Source organism: Hemicordylus capensis, chromosome 15, assembly GCF_027244095.1.
Source record: "Hemicordylus capensis ecotype Gifberg chromosome 15, rHemCap1.1.pri, whole genome shotgun sequence".
In the NCBI taxonomy this organism is placed as follows: Eukaryota; Metazoa; Chordata; class Lepidosauria; order Squamata; family Cordylidae; genus Hemicordylus; species Hemicordylus capensis.
The window spans coordinates 1,452,033-1,472,674 of NC_069671.1; the positions used below are offsets into that span (position 1 = coordinate 1,452,033).

The 20,642-nt window shown below is 46.8% G+C and overlaps 1 protein-coding gene across 24 annotated transcripts in view; it reads left to right on the forward strand.

The window, feature by feature from the left end:
- CIT (citron rho-interacting serine/threonine kinase) overlaps positions 1-20,642 on the forward strand; it is a 119,197-nt gene that overhangs the window by 60,011 nt on the left and 38,544 nt on the right. For 14 of the 24 annotated variants that reach the window (XM_053279099.1, XM_053279098.1, XM_053279102.1 and 11 more), the window contains 5 exons: positions 3,346-3,399; positions 3,720-3,806; positions 11,759-11,956; positions 17,288-17,481; positions 20,268-20,403. In XM_053279099.1, coding sequence (XP_053135074.1) covers positions 3,346-3,399; positions 3,720-3,806; positions 11,759-11,956; positions 17,288-17,481; positions 20,268-20,403 — 669 coding nt within the window. The remainder of the gene's footprint in view (positions 1-3,345; positions 3,400-3,719; positions 3,807-11,758; positions 11,957-17,287; positions 17,482-20,267; positions 20,404-20,642) is intronic. The other 10 variants (XM_053279104.1, XM_053279107.1, XM_053279109.1 and 7 more) reach the window with 2 other exon arrangements.

Genomic DNA, 20,642 nt, shown 5'->3' on the forward strand with positions numbered 1-20,642 from the left:
TGCCCCTAACAGATTTGTGGTGTCGGTGGGTGCCAGGAGAGGTGATATTTTTCTTTGCCAGGTTTGTCTCTTCAAGTTAATAGACTATGTCTGAGCATGTGACATGGGGACTTTCCCTTGAGAACTGGAGAGTAGCCACTGCTGTGCCCTCCAGGTGACATCTGGTATCTTTGAGAAGCCACCCGTAGGAGGCAGAGCCACTTCCCAGGCGCCTTCGGATCACACGGTCTCCTACCGTCGAAGGGGACCACCGCTGCTGGCTTCCTAAATGGGGGATGGTTGCTTGCTTGCGTCCTCCAATGGGATCAGAGTGTGGTGTCTTTGAAGTGTCTCCCTCCCACCTACCCATTTCCTTAGAACAGGTGTACTGCAAAGTCATCTTGGGAGAGATGTAACAGCTGCTATTTTTGAACTTAAACCAGAGAGAGAGGAGGCTCTTGGAGGAAAAGGTGCTATTAGTGAATGATCTTAGGAAAGAGACTACTCAGCGTGACAAAGCACACCTTCTAAAGGATGCTTCAAGAATATCACTAGTCTTTATGTGACCTCAAGTGATGGAACACGGATTAAGTAGATCAGTCCTGAAAGAAAAGGGCAGAGAGGGTGGATTTTCAGGCTCTGCTACAGCTGGAAGTCGAATAAGATTCCTGCCTGCATTCTGAGTCAGGTTTTGATTTCCGACAACAAGCTGAAGCTCTTACATTGTGGTTTGTTCTTGTTAGAACTCTCCTGGCCCTTTATTGGCTTCCTTTAGGATTTCATAACCAAATTTATCTCCAGTGCCGAAATATCCCAGTTAGAGGCCAGAGCTATCAAGGTCAGGTCCATAAAACTGTGACATGAAACTTCTGCTCTCTAATAAGTCAATAGCTCTGAGAATTGATGCCAGTTTTGTTATGCAGATATTTCTGGTAGAAACCAAGCTAGGACATGAGTGTGTGTGCCCCCCCCCCCTTAGCATCTTGCAATACAAAAATAAAATTGTGCAAGTTCCCACTTCTGCCTGTGGTTTAATGGCCAGATCTAATTATGAAAGAAACTGATTACAGGTAAGTAATGTTAGATTATTTTTCTAAACCATGATTAATGAAAATATGTTTTCCTGTTTTACATAAGTACTAGGATTTATACGGAGAGCATAATACTATGCTCTTGTCCCCAAGCTGTAGTAATTGGAATCAGTATTGCCTTCAACATCTATTGCTTTTATGTTTTGCACTGTGGTGGTGAATGAATCATTCATTAAGGTATTTTCTTTTGCCCTCCTGGACTGAACCTAAATATGGTGCCGGTTTCTCTTTTTTATTCTTGTCCTTGCAAAAATATGCTGTAAAAAGTTGACTCTTCACTTTGAGGTTGTCCAGATGTTGACGTGCTAGAGGTGATGCTTTGGCTGCCGGCTGCCTCTTTCCCACTGAAGGATCTGCCTTCAGTGCTGTTTGCGTCCAGCTCTCCGGGGAGTGGGGGCATCTCAGTGAGATCGAATGAGAGCGACAGTGTGAGCCTTCCATTGGGGGCATCCTTTCCACATGGGGAGGCTTGGGGGATTCCGCAGACAGCTTGTGCATGTGTCGCCCGTGGTGTGTTGATATCCCGGGGAAAGAAAGGACGTCCTCCTGGCCCGCCTGCTCCGAAGCACAAAAGGGAGTGCCCCATACAAGGAATGGGTGCCATGCTCTATCCCAGGGATTGCCAACGTAAGCTCAGGTGCCATGAGTGGCAGAGGCCCCTCCTGGAACCTTGCAGGCCTGGTTCTCACACAAGCCAATCTCCACGCAAAGAGCTGTGCTGCCGCTTTCTGTGATGCGACTGTAGAAATGACCTGGGCTGGAATGTGTTGTCTCTTTGTCTTCTGTGTCCTCTCGCATGCAACACGCACCCAAGAGGGAGGCTCAAATGTGCTTTCAAGTGTCTTGTGTGGAAACACCCAAGGAGAGAGGGGTCTGCATTCCTGTCAGCCTCTACTGCGGTGCTGCTGCCTGCTTCCCCGCTCAGTAGACCTCAGGCGAAACTGCCCCAAGGTATGCCGTGGGGAGGGCAGTGCTGGACGTGTGCAGCCCCGGCGTGTCCTTTGGACTTCTAACGCACTTGCCAAGGATGGTGGCCACCGCTTCCTTCTCCATGCCCAATCAAAGTGCTCAGAGCTGAAGCAGTCTTTGGAGCACCTGGCTTCTACGCCAGCAAGACAGGGGCAGGCTTGAGGAGGTGGTTTTCCTTGGCGTAGAAATGATGAATGTGTAGGAGATGTAATTCCTCAAGGTTGCTATTTCTGGTCTAATCACGACACTGCTCTTAAGATTTACATATGGAACCCTGTGGAATGTGGGGGGAGCGGGAGGGGCTTCGTTTGAGCCTCTTTCAGTTGATTGGTGGAGTGGAGAGTTCGTTTCCTAGTTCATCCCTTTTGGCTTGGGCTGAACAGCTTTTCCTTCCTGAGTGTCTTGGGTACAAAGCAGACGCCTTGAATAAAGAAGCTGTGTTCATTGAGCAATGGATGGCCCACATGTCCTTCTGCTGCGGCCTGAGACCGCCTCAGTCAGACTTAGGGGAGAGGGCCCGGTGGCTGGGAGATGAGCTCTGCCTTTCTTGTGCTTGGCTTGGTAAAACGATGCATGCCTTCTTGCAGTTGCCTCCAAGTGAAGTGCTTCCCGTACTCAGCCTTCCCTTATCCGAAGAAAGCGGTGTGGTCGCTGCATGGGAAGAGGTCCCTTTGGTAGGCAGGCAGGAGCCTTCGAGGAAGACTGTCTGATGCTTCATTGTAGTTTCTTTCTTTCTTTCTTTTCTTGGTTGTGGCAAGAATTCAAATGTGCAGGGTTTTCAAAAAGCTTGCAGAAAGTATTGGTTGAGACCAGTGGTCCCTGTAACAGGGATTCCCAGATGTTGTTGACTACAACTCCCAGCATCCCCAATGGCCTTTGCCTTAGGCGTTATGGTCAACTACATCTGAGAATCCCTGTTACTGGGACCACTGGCTGAGATTTGGAAATCTGTAAGGCAAACCATTGTGGGATCTCTTCTAAAGTAAAGAGGCTAACTTTGATTGTAAATGGTGACTACCTTCTGGAGGTCACTTAAAAGAAACACCTTGTTCATCCACGTGTGCCTTTTGCCCTAAGACAGTGCATTCAGTCGCACATTTAGCTCCAGTAGCTGCAAACCTTGAAGCCCGAGGATGCTGAAATCAACCCAGCATTGTCTTTCGTCCTGGTAGTGTTAACTGCCTGCAGCATCTGCCTCCTAAACTTTGCTTGCTGGTAGATTGTTCTGCTGTTCATTTAGAAACAGCTGTTGGAATCGAAATCTAATGTATGAAAAAATTGATGATCAACTTCTTACCTCCTTTAGGCGCATAGAGATGAAATCCAGCGTAAATTTGAAGCCCTTCGTAATAGCTGCACAGTGAGTATTAAATACAGATCCTTGAATTATTTTGAAATTAAGGATGAGGAAGGAAACCAACGAATTGGACTCCTTGAAGGCAAGAGTTCCTGATACAGGCTTTTGCCTTGGAGGAGTTAGACAGACCAAGACTGATTGGATTGCTTCTGTCGATCTCGGGTGAATCTCTGCTCAGAGGTTTTAACCTGATATTAAATTTGACAGTGTTCCTCAAGTTTCTGAAGAAGACAATCTGAAAATCTCATTGCAGTGCAGCTAATAAGAATGGTGTCACAGCTGCAAGAAATGATGTGTGTACGACATTTTCTTTCCTCTTACAGGCAGAGAGGAATATGTTAGGGTGGCAAGGCACTGAAGTGCGTCTCGCCACCCCCAGTGCCCCCAACATGTCGCCTGGCTGTGAAAGGGTTGGTAGGCTGTGGCAGTGTCAGTCTTTCATCTCTGTGTAGGAAAAAGCATGCTCACTGTTGCATCTGGAGTGCATTTGCTGCAAGCGTGCAGATGGGGCAATTGCTGCATGCAGAGGTGTTCACTTTTGCTTCCCTTTGCAGAAGTAGGAAAAATGTGATGGGTGAATTAGTCTGCAGGCTTCCCTCCAAGAACCATGCATGCAAACTCTTGCACCTGATTTTCCTTTCCCTGCCATCGCCATTTTAGGAAGCCTCTTATGGTTTCTGTGATGCTGTGATGAAGACCATCCCTGGGTGGGGCTCTGCAGTAGACGGTTTCTAGCAAGACCCACTCTTGCTTTCAGAGAGAATCTCCGCATGCCTTATGCCTGCAAGATGCAGGTCAAAAGCAGGCTGCTTTAAAAGAAATATGAGCTGAAAGTGAGGGCCTCATGTGGGGAAAAGTATTGAAGAGTCCGGAAAGCAGGCTTAGGGGTGAGCACTTTAAAGGCAGAGAAATTAACACCCATACTCAGCACAATACCGCTTTAAATCTCTCTCTGGTCTCTGGATGGGGTAGCACCTTTTGAGGATGACAGGAGCCCCCCCCCCCCCGACCTTCCATCTTGCTGCTTCATCTCTCTGCTTCTTCCCAGTGGCGACAGGATCACTTAGTGTAGCAGAAAGGACTGCTGTGTGTCATGGTTGGCTTCAACAATTGGGTTGCCAGCTTGCCTGTAAGACCTTTAACTGTTGATGTCAGACAGAACTGAATGAGTGCTGGTTCCCACATGCATGGTCATCACTGGAAGACTGCGACATGACAACTTCCATGTGTACAAGGGCCTTCAGAGACGGCCCCACCATCCAGTCCCTTCACAGAACCTCCAATGCAATGTTGTTCAAAGGAGTCAGTTCCCACATCCAGCTGCCCGTTGTCTAGTGGACAGTAGTCAAGTGCAGTGAAACTGAGTAATCTATGTGCATGAGTGAACCAGCCCATTTGAGTAGCTGCTTTTCATCTTTTCCAAACCTGGACATCTTGTAATGTTGTGCTGAGAGATGCTGAAGAGTTTGGAAGGGGAGTTGATTGGAGCCAAAGGATGATCTGAAAAATGCTCTTGCTCTCCCTGGTGCCATTACTGTGCGAGGAAGGGACCGCACAGTTTTTCATAGGTTCTGTGTTGGACCCAGAGTGATGGTGGAGGCAGGAAGGTGGCAGAAACTCCGCCTACTCAGCAGAAGATAGGGAAGGTGGAGAAAGAGACCCAAATACGGTTCTCTGCGAAGGTTGACTGGGCTTCTGAGGGAAGAGACAGAGTCCTGCATTGCCAGGGAGACCAAAACTCGGGATGGAATGAGGCATTTTCCTTAGTCCAGGTAGATTCCCTAGTGAGCAGTACGACAGGCAACCATTGCCCAAGGAGAGGGGCTGCTTCTGAGCTTCCCCGAGGAGTCTCCTTTCCACATCCCTCCAGAGCTCTCCAAGGAGGTGGAGAAGACTTCCATGCGTTCGAAGAGAATCCGTGGGTCACGGTGTTCCTGGAGTGGGCAGGAAGCCCCATCTTCAGATGCTGGAGCCTAGCATGGCCACTCTTCTTCAGACCTCCATCCGCTCTCCTCAGCCCCTGCAGCCCCCCACGTCTCCTGACCGCCTGGCTTGGAGACCCTGCTCATTCGGATCACCTGCGTGCTGCTGTGCTAGAGGCTTGGCCGTGGGCCGCCCCGGGTGTTTCCCTGGCATATGGCTTCTGCTTGGGACCTCGCTGGGCTCCAGCTCCTCTCTTGCTGCATGCTCTTGCGACTCTCGGCTCCAAACCCTTTCCTGCACACCCCCTCCCCCTTTGCTTCAGCTGGGCATGGTCAGATTTTACTCATGCTCATCTCAATAAACAGTCGATAAATAACTAAGAGATTGAATTACATTATTATTAATTGTTAAATTATTTCAGTGAATGAATAAATAATCAACAGAGGCCAAAGCTGCCTCCATTTTTTGCCCTTTAAGTGGGGAGGGTGGCTTTTTCTGCCTTGTGGTGGCAACTTTGACCAGGTGTCTGTTTTCTGCACATCGACGGTGTGCAGCTTTATTTGAACCCTGAACTGTCACTGAAGCCTCTGCTGAGTCTCTTAACAACTTGTCCACATGCAGCATAATAAAAAAACCATTAGGGTGATTAAAAGGGCCTATCGAGCAGGGCACTCTAGAAAGCAAATATAAGCAACGAGACCCACAAGCCTACGACCGAAACAGATGCAAGGAAAAGGAAAGAGGGTGTGGGGAAGAGAGGCAGAGCAGGAAAGGCCTGGGAAAATAGCCTGAGACACTTCTTAAAAGTGAGGAAGACTGACGTATGGATATATCTGGATGCAATGAATTGTAAAGAGAAGGTGTTGCCAAAGGAAATGGGAAAAGGGTGAAAATGGCAGGTCGAATCCTTGCTTGAGCTAAAGGGTTGGTGTTAGAAGAATGCAGAGCTCTGGGAGGAATTAAAGAAGAAAGATAAACAGGAGCAGTAGGATGGAAGCCTTTGAAAAGAGGTAGTAAAATGTGCAAGGAAACCCAATAAGAGGGAAGGAGCCCATCCAAAGAAAAGCAGGGTCACATAGGTGGCCAGGCAGAGGAAGTGAGAACCTGGCACATTCACAGATCACGTAGAAATGTATCTGTACACATAAAGCTTTAGAAAACAAATGTGGAAATTGAAACTGCTTGTTGTGGCCTCATAAATCCACACTGGTTCCCTGTTTGCTCAGGTTTCCCTTGTTTTTGACGCATGTTCATTTCAGCTATATAAGCACTTCAGAGCAGCTAATAGAGTGTGAGTGTGTGTGTTGATTTTCTAGAAAGTTCAGTATAGTTTTCTTATTAGGAACATGCTGCTTTGTTAGCTGTGCCTGAACCTTTGGTGTGTTGGTTCTGGGGACCTTCCTTTCTCATTGGGATGTTTCTTAATGGAGAACAGGAGGTTGCATCTTACTGTTCTTTTCCTAGGGGAAGAGATTTTGATGATAAGCCAAGGGTGAGTTTGGGACTGTGTCGAATATACGATCCAGTCCACCGTATTGTGCTGCGTGCATAGTGACCGTACTGCATTGGGACTCCTCAACTCTATTTGCATCCCATCCTTGAGCAATATGTCCCTTGTGGGATGCCTCTGCCCCAGAGCACGAAGGAGGTGGTTGCATGCCCACACTTGGGTTCAAGGGCCCAACTGCTCCTCTCTTTGGCCTGTCTATATCTTATGAACGTGAAGTCACAAGCTATGGCTGACATACCTTGTGACTTGACGTTCACTTTTTAACACTGCGTTTGCACAGCTGTGCAAGTACAAAAGTTGCACAACCAGAGTTGCGCAACGATACGGTCACTGGAAATAATGGCCACACTATGGTGCGAATCCACCATTTTTGCACTTGCACAAATTGTGCTTTTGCGCAGCTGCACAAATCCACCATTGCAAGGTGGATGTGAATCTGTGTGGCGTGTGAGCTCAGCTGGTCTTCCTCGTGGGAGGGCGGGGGGGTTGCCCTGGTGCCTTCCCGTTTCCCCTCTTTAGTCTGTTACAGCCTCTGAAACCTTTCGCACCTTCCAGCAAAAGATGGAGGCAAAGATGGCAGCATTTCAAAAGGCAAACTGCAGACCCCTTAGCCTTGTCCTTCAAATTTAAATCTGTGCTTCTGATGCTTTGAGTGACTGGTAGATCTGTGCAGAGTTAAAACCTCCCATTTTATAGAAGTATTGCTTGAATTGCCGTTTCTCTGGGAAATAAGCTTAAGATCTTCTGGTGCTTGATGGGGCTTTGTTCTGCATAGACTTGCAGATAAGTCCACAAAAGTTACTGCCCCACAACATTTGTTCTATTAGCCCACTGCCCTTGCTAACCTCTGTTTATCATTTCTAGCCCAAAAGTGGGAGGGGGGAGGAAGTGGGGAAATCAGCTTCTGTGATATTTTCTTGCTTAATTGGTTGGAGGTAAATTTTACTTGCCACAGGTGAGTGGCTATTTATGAGCCGGTGATAATGGTCTTCCTAAATATGCTGTCTTTGCATGTGTTGACTGTGGAGTATGTATGTGTGTAGGGTTTTGGATAGCTGTATAAATGCTGTCCTCTGTGATCTTAAGCTCCCTGTCTTTATTCTTTTGTTCTGGAACTGCTTGCCCCTGGGTATAAAATTTATGTTTTATGCAAACTCTCCAATACAATGGCATCCTTTGATTACCTGTTTTTTTCTGAAGCAATTGGTCTTCAGAACTGTTCTGAAATGTGGCTGCATTTTGAGAGAGGAATTCACTGAGATGGTGACTTTCCATCTTTGGAATTGCCCTTGAAATATCAGATTTAGAAATCATTGGCTAGAATGTAAAGATGTTGGGTATGCCCAGGAGTTTGGGTGCATTCAGTGGGAATTCTGACTGTCTGAGTAGCAGGCTTGTGTGTGTGTGTGTGTGTGTGTGTGTGTGTGTGTGCGCGCACACACACACACACACACACCCCCGGGGCTTAGCATTTAAAACAGCTGTTAATATTATCCTCAATATTGTCTTGGAAAGATGTTGCCTTCAAGTTTTCCTTTTTGTGGGTAAACCTCTAGTAATATTTCAGAGAATCTTTAATCTTCCCATGTTTCCAAGGCTTTCTGTCTATTTTGTAAGGTTTTAAACTGCCTTTCTGTGTGTGTTTCAAAGACAATGTTGGAACAGTGGGTTAAAAAAGTTTAAAACAGGGTTCCTTAACCTTGGGTCCCTAGATGTTGCTGGACTACAACTCCCATCATCCTCAGCCTTGGCCTTTGTGGAGTTGTAGTCCAACATCATATGGGGACCCAAGGTTAAGGAACCCTGTCTTAAACGCAATCTAAAATGAGCAAACACAGACCCTTAGTGAAATAGTGAATGCCACCACTAATAAAAGTGTTGGTGAACCAACAGGCTTCAATGAGCTGTTTAAGAGGACACAGGATGGAACTCTCTTGGTTTGGAGATTCCCTCGCATCCTGTTGTACATAGGTGTTCTCCTTCAGTTGACTTGAACTGCAAGGTTACCCTCATCCCAGATCTTCTGCTCCCCTGATTTTGGTGGCTAGGGTTGGAAGTATTAAGAATGTGTAACCCTGCATCCCTTCTGTTCCCTGTTACCTGAATGGACTCTCTTTGGCTTCAAAGACAGATCCATGCTTGTTAGCCACCGACTGTTTCCCCACTTCCTCTCCTCCTGCTCACCTTAACCTGGGCTTCACTCCATGCATCTGCCTGCATGCCTAACCTTGCCTTGCGACTGCTTGACTATGGATAGCTGAAAGACCTACCCACTGGGAGCGAAGAAGAGAGGAGGACTGCTCTTGAGAACTGCCTGCCCTGGGAGGGGTTGGGGATGAGTAGGGACTCGCTACGGAACTGCCTTGGTGGGCCAGACCAGAGGCCTTTCTAGCCTCGTGCTCCTCTTCAGTAGTAGCCTGCCAAGTGCACTGGTAGGGGTGACGAGCCCCCCCGCTTTTCCCCCGGTACCGAGGCTGTCTTTGAATATGAGGAGGTTCCATTTCGATGGTCACGACAGCCTAGCTGGATCTAGTCACATATGCTAGTTGCCATGACAACATCCTGTGGCAATGAATTCCATAAGCTAATTGTGCACTGCCTGAGGAAATACCTCCTTTTGTATGTTCTTCTGCCAACTGCCTATCGATTTGGTTGGGCAATCGAGTTCTAGGATTCTGAGAGCAAGTATTGTTAAAAACTGTATTGTTTTCTGTGTACCTCTTATTCTGCTTAATTGCTACCAACATGATGGGAAATCTCTCTCCCTAGCAACTCTCTGCATGTTTGGTCCACTCTTTGAAATGGAATCAAGCCTGCATCCATGAATAAAAGAAACCAGGCAAACAAGCAATTAATTTGCTGGAGCGTAATAGGGCTTTCCCTCTGTCAATCATGCTGCAAAAAATTCCCAGCATGTGATTTCAGAATTATCTGAAATGAGTTGGTATGAACAGATATCTCCTTCACCCAGGAGGGAGCCATTTTCAGTCAGCTGTTTTGCTAAGCTTTAGAAGTCTCCAGCAATTGGTATAGATGGAGAGGGAGAGCGAGCGAGCGAGATCTTCCTCTAAAAGAGCAAAAGAACAACACATCTCCGACTGATGCTTGAAAGTCTGTTTGAAAGTCTTAATTCTGTTAAGTGACGATTGGTCAAGATGCATTTCAACCGATGGTCTTCATCCTGACAAAGGGTCTTCTGCATGTGTCTTATTCCAGCACCCTTGAATGAGTTTGTTTTTTAAAAAAAAGACATGCACAGACACTTTGTCCCTGAAGAAGCCCTTTGCTCAAAACACGCTGAGCAGTCTTTGCTACTTTTAAAAGCACTAGCTTGAGGGTTCTGGTTCTTTGAACCCCACCCCCATTGCCTTTCTCTAACCAGCTGTTGAAAGTATATATGCATCTCTATCTATCTATCCATATGAAATGAAAACAATCTTCATTTTTGTTCATCATACTTAAGCTTATTCGTTTCACAAATGAATATGAATACTGTGAATATTTATATACTGCTCTTCAACCAAAGTTCCCTCAGTGGTTTAAATAGATATAAATAAAATAAAATAAAATAAAATGGCTCCCTATCCCCAAAAGGCTCACAATCTCAACAATAATCATAAGAGAGACACTCGCAACAGCCACTGGAGGGATGCTGTGCTGGGGATGGATAGGGCCAGTTGCTCTCCCCCTGCTAAAGAAAGAGAATCACCACTTTTAAAAGGTGCCTCTTTTTCCAATTAGTAATAGTTATATCTACATATTTAAAGTTACAACCGTAGTTGTCACCTTTCCAGAATGGGGGCCCACCTTTTAACTGCTCTTGGGACTTGCTTCTGTTTCACCCACTGTGCTCTCCACGGGTACTGTTGGATTACAATTGCCAGTAGACCAGTCTATTAGAAGCTTTTTTGAAATGCTGTCTTATAAGCTAAAGTATTGAATTGATGTCTTGGTGGGATTGTGTGGCCAGATGTAAAAATTCAGCTCTATTGTCCTTATTCTGGAATTATTGTGGCTTTCTACTTAAGCAAAATGGAATGCTTTCATCTGACTTCTTTCCCTTAGTCTTTTGCCAAGATTTCCAATAACAGAAGTAGGAGAATGTAGACTCTGTAAAGATTGTTGCAGAATGGATTGGGGGAGTGGTGTTTCCATGCAGCCACAGTGCTACTTTAAATAATGGATGCCTCCCTGTTTTCATGGAAGCAGTGGTTGCCTGGTTTTTTTCTGCCCTTCATGGAGTGCTTATATTGGCTCCCCACTCCCACCTCGCCACCATAATCTGTTGTGCTGCCAGACATTTCTCTTCGCATCTCATGTTGCTCTCCTTAGTGCTGCTAACTTGATAAAAACGACGAGCTAGTCTTTCCTAAACCAGAGTCTGTCTTTTCCTGGCAACTTACCGGTTGTAGCATACTAAGTGAGCAGACTTCCAAAATATGCACCTTCAACGTCATCTTTCTTCCAAGAGTTCTCAGGCAGACCTTGCGAAAATCATTCTTGCGAAAGCTAGCATCTCCTTCCCTCAAGAAGGCTAATGTAAGGTTTGGGAAAGAAAATCAATTAGCTTATGCCCCTTTTCACAATGTGGTAGATCCAGGGAGAGGACCATGAATGTGGGGTCCTGGTTCATTGCTGTTGCCACCATATCAAACCCATGTCATAAAATGCAAACTAAAATGCTACATCGCAGAGCATTTTATACCAAAAGGTTAAATTAAGTCTAGCTGTTCTGAACGTGATAGATTTTCAGGTGAAAGGCCAAATTAGCTTCTACGATGAGTATTGGGCACATGCCAGTCTAGAAGCCTGCATGATGATTTTACAGCAACTCATTTGGGGGCTTGGGTGTCTGGCTTTTGGACAATCTAGAACTGGTTAGCTGGCCTTTGCCTTAGTTTCTTGGGTTTGTTGTTGTCTTTTATTTAGGTGATTACAGACTTGGAAGAGCAGTTGAACCAGCTGAGCGAGGACAATGCTGAGCTGAACAACCAGAATTTCTTCCTGTCCAAGCAGCTGGATGAAGCTTCGGGGGCCGGCGATGAAGTGGTCCAGCTGCGAAGTGAGGTTGACCATCTTCGCCGGGAGATCACAGAGCGAGAGATGCAGCTGACTAGTCAGAAACAAGTAAGCGCTCCCAAATTGTTTTTTAAAATGAACTTAGCAAGGTTTGGGGCCAAAGATGAGGTGGGCCCATTTGAAAACATGCCTTCCTGGAAGAATCACAGGGCCTGGGTTAGTTCACACAGTCCCGGTCAGAATGTGCCACAACTGATGGACGCAAGCAGGAACTCTAAGAATGGCTCTGTTGGATCTGGCCAAGGTCCTGATCTAACAGGTTGAATTCTGCATTCTGGGTTTGGCAGTGGCTGGCCGGCCAGATGTTTCTGGGCCCTCGCAAGCAAGTGGTGAAGCTGGTCGGCATCCACCTGTTCGTCCCAGCATCTCGTTCTCAGTGGCCTCCTCTGCCTGGGCAGGGAAGCTTCTTTGATGATCAGGACACACCACTGTCAGCAGACCTCTCCTCCATTATGAATTAGTCCTTGGGGCTTTTTTCTTTCCCCCACTAAGTATCATTGCTACCACTGATGGTGGTGAATTCTGTAAAGTGATTAAACTGTCAAGGATTTTCTCATTCATTCTGCATCTACTGCCAGTCGGTTTTGTTGAATAACCCGGAATTCTAAAGTTACAAAAGATGAAGAGAAGTTTCTCTGTTCACTCACTCCATATTATTCATAATTTTGCAAACTTATATAATGTCCCCTCCTCCTCCTTAAGCTGAAAACCCCCAAGCAGTGTGGTCTTTCCATATAAGGAAGGTATGCTGGCCCCTGAGTTGCCCATTTTCTGGAGGTGTTTCAGCTCTATGGCCAACACAAACAAAAGAGAGCAAGAGTGACCTGAACCTGTAGGATAGGTGTGTGCACAGGCCAATTTCAGCAGAGCAGTTTGGATTCGGACCGAACTGCTGGTCCACGAACCAGTTAGGACAAACCGACCAGCTGGTCTGGTCCATTTAATCGAACTGGTTCGGTGTTTCAAGGGGCTATGATTGTAAAGGGGAATCCAGTGAGGATTCCCCCTTACAAGCAAAAGGGAATCCTGGCTTTTTAAAGGCTTCTAATGGACGGCTGGGAGTATAGCAAGAAGGCACCATTTTATTTTTATTTTATTTTTTATTTTATTTTTTATTTTATTTTATTTTATTTTTTTTTATTTTATTTTATTTTATTTTAACCCCGCCTAATATAGAAATCTCTAGGCAGTGTACAGAATTAAAACATAATATAAAATATAAATATAAAACATTTAAAATTAATTTAAAAAGAGAAAAATCATAATGAATAAAAAAATATTAAAATTGAAAAAGTTGGTTTCAGTTAACCTTTAAAAGTAGCTGTAAGGTGGTCACTGGTCCGGTGGCGGCGTGGCTTCTAAACTGACCTGATCTCCATTTGTGTGACCTCTGCACATGTACGGAGGTCATTTGTGGAGGCCATTTGCATAATTGAACGATTCATGCATACCGCTACTGTAGGGAAGGTGTCAGGAAAGCTCAGAATGAGCCAAGGCTTGAGAAGAGATGCCAGAAACAGCAGCAAGAGCTTCACATTTTATTTGGATGATATCCAAATCAAATGGAAGACTGAGAAAGCCGTAGGTCAGGTGCTTGGAGAAGATGGCAAAATTGTGGTGGAGAGAAGGCAGAGTTGACTGTTTCCACAAGAGGAATGTGGCCCAACTGGGCAAGAGATGCCCAAAGGAAGAAAGGAGGGAATTGTAACTCAAGATAGGTCAAGAGATGGAAAGAGAACACCTAGCTAGACTCATTTGAGTCTCCAGCTCCAGATGAATTTCATCTCTTGAGTCCTGAAGGGGACTTGCAGATGTGATATGGGAGTCATGTTTTGTAATCTTGAATGGGTGGAGAGCCAGAAGGCTGGATATGAGCAAATATTGCCCCATCTCCAAAAAGGGGGAAATGGAGGAACTGGGAAACGACAAACCTGTCAGCTTGATGTCGATGCCAGATCCTAAAATAGATTACTATGCCGTTTGTGAGCCCTTGAAAAGAATCTGGTGATTAGTAGGAGCCAGCGTGGATTTGTCAAGAGCAAGTCATGCTGGACTAAGCACATCTCTCTTTGATGGTTACTGCTTTAGTAGACCATGGGACTGCTGTGGACATCATGGCTCTTGACTTGGCATGTCTCCCAGTAAAATATGGGCCAGATTATGCCGCTGCTAAGTGGTCTCACAGCTGGTTGAACAACTGCTCAGTGCATGCTCCTTAATGACTCCACGTCCACTGGAAGGGAGGTTTCAAGTGGTGTGCCACAGGGCTCTGTGCTGATCAGTATTTTCGTAAATGACTTGGAGGAGGGAGTAGAGAGGAGGCTTGTCAGATTTGTGGATGGCATGAAACTGAAGTTCAACAGTAACTAATGTGCTAATCTGCATTTGGTTTCGAAAACTCGAATGTACAAGTACAGGAAGGGGAAGACCTGACTCGGCAGCTGGAGGTGTGGAGAGGATCTTGGTGTCTTTGTGGACCACCAGTTGGACAAGAGCTGGCAGTGAGATGCAGCTGCTTAAAAGGTTCCGTGTGAGCAGAGGCGCAGTGTCCAGACCACAAGACAAGAAGCAGCGTCTCTGCTCTGCTTTGCACTGGTCACACCTCACTTGGAATACTGTGCTGTCCAGTTCTGGGCCCCGCATTTCAAGAAAAAGATGGGAAGCGTTTCCAAAGAGGGCAAAATAGAGGATTCTGGAAAGCGAGTCTCATGTGCGGGGTGCTTGAAGGAGCTGGGTCTGTTTAGCCTGGGGAAGAGAAGGCCAAGGGCCAGCTTCAGTTCTCTGTTGCTCCCAAGGGCAGGACTAGAACCAAGAGGTTGGAATGGGAAGGAAGCTGGTTTTGGCAAGGCATCGGGAGGCATTTCCCCACGGTGGGAGCTGCTTGGCAGTGGAACAGTCTGCCTCCTGCAGAGGTGGCCTCGGCTTCTCTAGAGGTTTTCAGAGAGAGGCAGGACAACCATCTGTCAGAGTTGGGGGATAGACCTGCCTGTTCGGCATGGGGTTATCCTCCAGAAGGAACTGGTATGCAAGCTGGGGGTACTTCTGGCCCATGCCTCTCTCTGGTACCTCAGCATGAGGGAGTGGCCAGGAGTGATTTTTAAAAAAAAATCAGCTGTGTTTATTTCTGCAAGAAAATAGCTGGTAACCTCTAGGCTTGACTACTGCAATGTGCTCTGGGTAGGGCTGCCTTTGTATGTTGTTCAGAAACTTCAGCTAGTGCACTTTAGAGCCAGGTGAAACTCCAGAATAACTTGGAAAGACCATATTACCTCTGTTTTAAAAACATTATGCTGACTGCAGATATAGTTCCCTTTACCCCTTAAACAGCTGGCCTAGGGTTGTTGAGAGGTCACTGCCTTCTGCATGAGCTTGTCACCATCTCTGCTGGTGGCAGCTCACAGTTGGGCCTTCTCTGTAGCCTCCCTTGACCTTGCTAGCATGCTCGCTGCTGAAGTAAGAGGCTTAATGTCTCTGGTGGCCTTTAGGAAGGTCTTCAAAACACTCCTGTTTAAGCAGGCTTGGGGGTGAGATTTTAAGTGTGTTTAGTTGTTCCTGACTGTTAACTGTTTTGATTGTTATCTGTTTCTAAACACGCACACCCACTCCATTCTGTAAACCACCACGAGGTTTTATAATTTGGTGGTGTGAAAATTCAGACAAGTAACTCATGTTGCACAACAGTGGAGACTTTTGCTGGCCTTCCCTCCCTTCTGCATCTGCCTCCAGAAAGCATGTCCTTGAGAGTCCTTGAGAGTTCTTAGGGACATAGTTCTGGAAGACACCATGGGCTGCAGAGGGAAGGGGAGATTGGCAAAGATCTCCCTCCGCTGTTGCTCATGTGGAATGTTTTTAAGTGCATGCAGTATTAGTCTGGGTGTCCGCCAATATGTGCCTATGACTATAGCAGCCAAGTAGTCTGTCCAGTTATTTCAGAGGTGTCTAAACAATAAATGGAATTTATGTAAGCCGACCTCTTTTTCTTGGTGCTTTAAAATCTATTCACCCTTGTACTTAGTAGTCTAAATGTGGCTGCATTACATCTGTAGATCTCTAGCAAATGGCTTAGATTGCATGTTGCAGAGAAAACCAGTGAACTCCTTCCTGCCCTGCCCCGCCAAATCATGGAATAAAGAGCCAGTAAAGTATAGTGGGTTTTCAGTTTGGTTGAACTGAATCATGACTCTCACTGGCTGGCTTGGGGTTAGGGTTTTCTCCTAGTCTAACAAGCTGGGAGAATAAAATTAGATGACGCCATCTTCACTGTCCTGGGCTACTTGGAGGAAAGGCTAAGTATGAGCACCATACTTAAAATGCTACCTCCACTGTTTCCACTTGTTGTAGTCCTGGCACCTCAAATAATGGCACCTCAAATAATGGAGGAATCCTTCAAAGCTCCCTTCTGCAGAAATATATCCTGAAGGCATCTGAGGCTGAGCTTTTCCACTGTGTCCATAATTTCAAAGAACCCTTTTCCACACTGGCCCATCTGTTGAAGAACTCCTGTGCACTTGGTCACCGAAGCCTTGTGTGTTTCAGAGGATCCTGTTCCTGTCGGCCCTGGTGAGGCTTGTTGGCCTCTTGAGCTGTGGATGTGAATGCACACCCAGCACTTGTCCTTGAACTGCAGCGGGGAGACAAGGCTGGTCACCAAAGCTTCCTTTCAGGGAAGTCTTCCCTGAATGGGTTTCTCCTTGAGGAGCCCTGATCTGTGTCTGATGGACCCCGTTCATACCCCAGAACTGCTTGCAAACCGCTAGGTTCTGCATGTGGTTTTATCACTCTAATACTCAAGGTAGCTGTAAGACTTGCCAGGGGTGACTTCTGACTTGCCCATTGGTGCCTCCTTCGAATAGACTTGCATCCTAGAAACCCCCAAAGGAATGCAACGCGGGGCTTTTGCTAGAGGAAGGGTCGCCTCCTCTCTTCTTGCATGGATCTTGGCTGGGCTTGGAATTGGGGATGTCAGCCAGCTCTCCCCAGCCAGCCGTACTTCTTAATGAATGGCTTCGTGGCCAGCTGCCTCCTTTTGGAAGCCTGCCTTGCTTGGTCCCATGGCATCCCTTCTTTGTTGGCCTGGAACGTGAAGTACCCTGCAGGCCCAAGTAGCCCTGATCCTTCCTTTTCCTTTGTTTTAGCTGCCTCTGGGCCCAGGACAAGAGTGAGTACCACCAGCCAAACTGTCTGTCTGTGTTCTTGTATTCTACTTGGAGAGGCTCAGACTCTGTGTTCTCTCTTTGGTTTTGTTTTCTTGGTTTAGGAGGGCTAAGCGTGAGGAACTGTAAAAGCCCCGTCATAAAGGATTTGGAGGAGTTTTGTTTTAGAATGCTGCAATGGTTCTGATATGGAAATTGGGGGAAATGATAAAAGGTTTGTTTTTAGACAATGGAGGCCTTAAAGACAACCTGCACAATGCTTGAAGAGCAAGTGATGGACTTGGAGGCTCTGAATGATGAACTTCTGGAGAAGGAGCGCCAGTGGGAGGCATGGCGGAACGTCCTGGGGGATGAGAAGACTCAGTTTGAATGCCGGGTGCGAGAGCTGCAGAGGATGCTGGATACCGAGAAACAAAGCAGGTATAGATTTCCTTCCCACATGGCGGGGGGCGGGGCGCATTGGATGATCTGTCAAGAGCCAGCGTGGTATAGTGGTTAGAGTGCTGGACTAGGACTGGGGAGACCCGAGTTCAAATCCCCATTCAGCCATGAAACTAGCTGGGTGACTCTGGGCCATTCACTTCTCTCTCAGCCTAACCTACTTCACAGGGTTGTTGTGAAAGAGAAACTCAAGTATGTAGTACACCGCTCTGGGCTCCTTGGAGGAAGAGCAGGATATAAATGTAATAATAATAAAAAAAAATAATAAGTAAATAAATAAAGGGCAGGAGGGAAACGGGTGCTTCACATGACAGATCCAGATGACCCTCGTTTCAGAAACCAGGCTTGCAGTTTAGCGAGCAGCCTTTCCTGTTGGGTTGTGTCCTTACCTTTTGGGACAGAATCTTCCCAAGGTTTCAGCAGGGGGATTGGACCTGACTCTGCACCTGGATGACCAGGTGCCAGATATGACTCGGAATGCCTTTCATCAACGTGGCAGGGAGACATGTTGCACCCCCGTCAGGGGGAAATATTCTCTGTCTGTCTGTGTTCCCTGTAACAGGGAGTCCCAGATGTTCTTGTTTTCATTTCATTTATATACTGCCCATCCTAAAGCGGCTGGCTCAAGGTGGTTCACATTAAGAATGCAACCCTTCTAAAATGTTAACATGAAATAAAAGCAGGAAAAACACAGAATACAATACAATAAAAAATACACAGAACGCATTTTAAAACCAGTTAAATATTAAAATCCAGGCTGCAAAGATGGGTCTCTATGGCTCTCTTGAAGGCCTCCAAAGATGATAAACCTCTTATACCCATGGGGAGTACATTCCTCAACGTAGTGGGGGACAACTGAGAAGGCCTGATCCCACGTTCTACCAGATGAACTGGTGGCACCCAAAGATGGACTTCTTTGGGATGCTGACTACAAATCCCATCATCTCCAGCTGCAATGGCCTTTGCCTGGGGATGATGGGAGTCAACAACTTCTGGCTATCAACATCTGTTCCAAGGAAAGCTATTCATCATTGTCCACATTGGACTTGTGTCATGTGTTAAACGTGGGGAAATGCTCAGAAACGATAACTGGTTGAGAATGTGATGCTTAACTACTGACGGCGATTCACTGCTCTAAGCATATTAACCCAGTTCTTTGAAGGTCGGCAGTTGCTTTCATTTGGTTTGGAGCACATTTCAGAGTTGACCCATTAAGCCCTGTGTGGGCTGAGCCCAGGATAGCTGAAGGACCTGCCCAGTTGCTACTGTCGCTCTGAATGCCAGGTGGGGGGTGGGAGAGCATCTGCTTGTGTGCAGAAGGTTCCAAGGTCCTCTCTGGCAGCATCTCCAAGATAGGGCTGAGAGAGATTCCTGCCTGCAACCTGGGAGAAGCTGCTTCCGGTCTGGGTAGACCATCCTGAGTTAGACGAACCAAGGATCTGACTCGGAATAAGGCGGCTTCCTTTGTTTCTTATGACCAGAGGCAGGGTCCTGTCAGTGGAAGTGCCCAGCTGGGAATTCTCTCCCCAGTGAGGTCCTCGATGCATCCTTCCTACTCCCTCAGTGTAAGAGGGTATCCCTTTAAGACAGGTTGTGCAGTCCACTTGCTCCCAATAAACATGGCTGAATGCAAATCACAGGCAGCCCCATCATGGTGTCCTGGGAGCAGGCACCTCCCAGTTTCACTCCTGTCTAGCTCCTGAAGACACAGGGTATTGGAAGAGCTCCTCCACCATCTTCTCTTATTTCTCAGTCTCTCTTTCTCTCATTTTGTTCCCTTGAAAACAGAAAACAAAACACCTCCTTGGTCTGATCTTTTTGTCTCCTCACTCTTTACTCTCTCCCTCTCCTCAACCATGGAGCATTCTGACCAGGCCACTTCTCATCAAGGGGCAGAGGAAAAGAGAGGGATTGTGCTAGAATGCACACACTGTCCTCCACCGTGGCCGAAAAGCCTCAGAAGCGAAGACCTGCTCTGAGTGGATCTGTGGTCCCTAGCCTGGTCTTGGATCACGGGCACAGCCCAAGCCCCAGACAAGCTCCAGCCCAGCAGTCAGCCCTCAGGGAGAGGAGAGAAGGGTTTTGCCCAGCCAGGCCAGCCATAGGCTCTAAGCCTTGGCGCCCCTGAGCGAGGCATTGTGCCAACTCAGGTGCTCTCCTCCAGCCCAAAGCCCATCGGAGGCTGGAATGGGTGAGGGCCTGGAGGGCTCCCCGACGGAAGGTGAACCCTTTGCGGACTCTTCCTGCTTTTTTCAGTGGGCATGTGGGGGGGGGCATGTTATCGGTATCTTTAATGTATTAGTCACCCTGATAACTATTGTAGAGGGGTGGGATAAAAGTATCTTCTAGAAAGATGAACATCTCAGGTCATGATGTCAACAGTCAGTTGATCCACAGGTTTCACCACTGGTTTGCACTGAGCTCCAAATCCCCTTTATTATTGTGCAAGGGCCATGGAAACTGAGCACATCATTTCTGATCATGCGCCAGCAGTCTCCTTCTGAACCCCCGTAGGGTCCCAGGCTTTGATTCCAACTTCTCACTGTGGCAACGGGGATCTCTCTTAGCACCGCCAGTGTGGATGACGCGGATGATATAGGGAACCTCCTGGAATAACGCCATTCTTAAAGCAGAACTTTGGAAACTGGAAGCAGAGACTTCCCATTGTCCACACCCCCCACTTCATTATTAGGTAGCTGGGAATCCTTTAAAGGAGTCCATCCCAGGAAAAAGCATCAGGAAGTGTGTTTTTCTTTTTAATTCAGGGTGCGAGCTGACCAGCGCATCACTGAATCCCGCCAGGTGGTAGAGCTTGCTGTTAAAGAACATAAGGCAGAGATCTTGGCTCTTCAGCAAGCTTTAAAGGAACAAAAACTTAAGGCTGAAAGTCTCTCTGACAAGGTGAGTTGCTGAGTTGCTGCTGCTGCTTCTTTTAATCTTTCTTGTATTCAGCTTGATTCATCTGAGCTGCAATAAATGGAATTTGTTTGGTGATTTTGCACCAGACAGTAGTTGTTTGATAAGACTCCATTTAATGTGTCTGCTGTTTTTACAGAATAGCATAACCAAAGGAGCAGGTCCTTGTTCCTAAGGAGCTTACAATCTAAATTTGATAGCACAGTGGGAACTAGGAAAGAGAG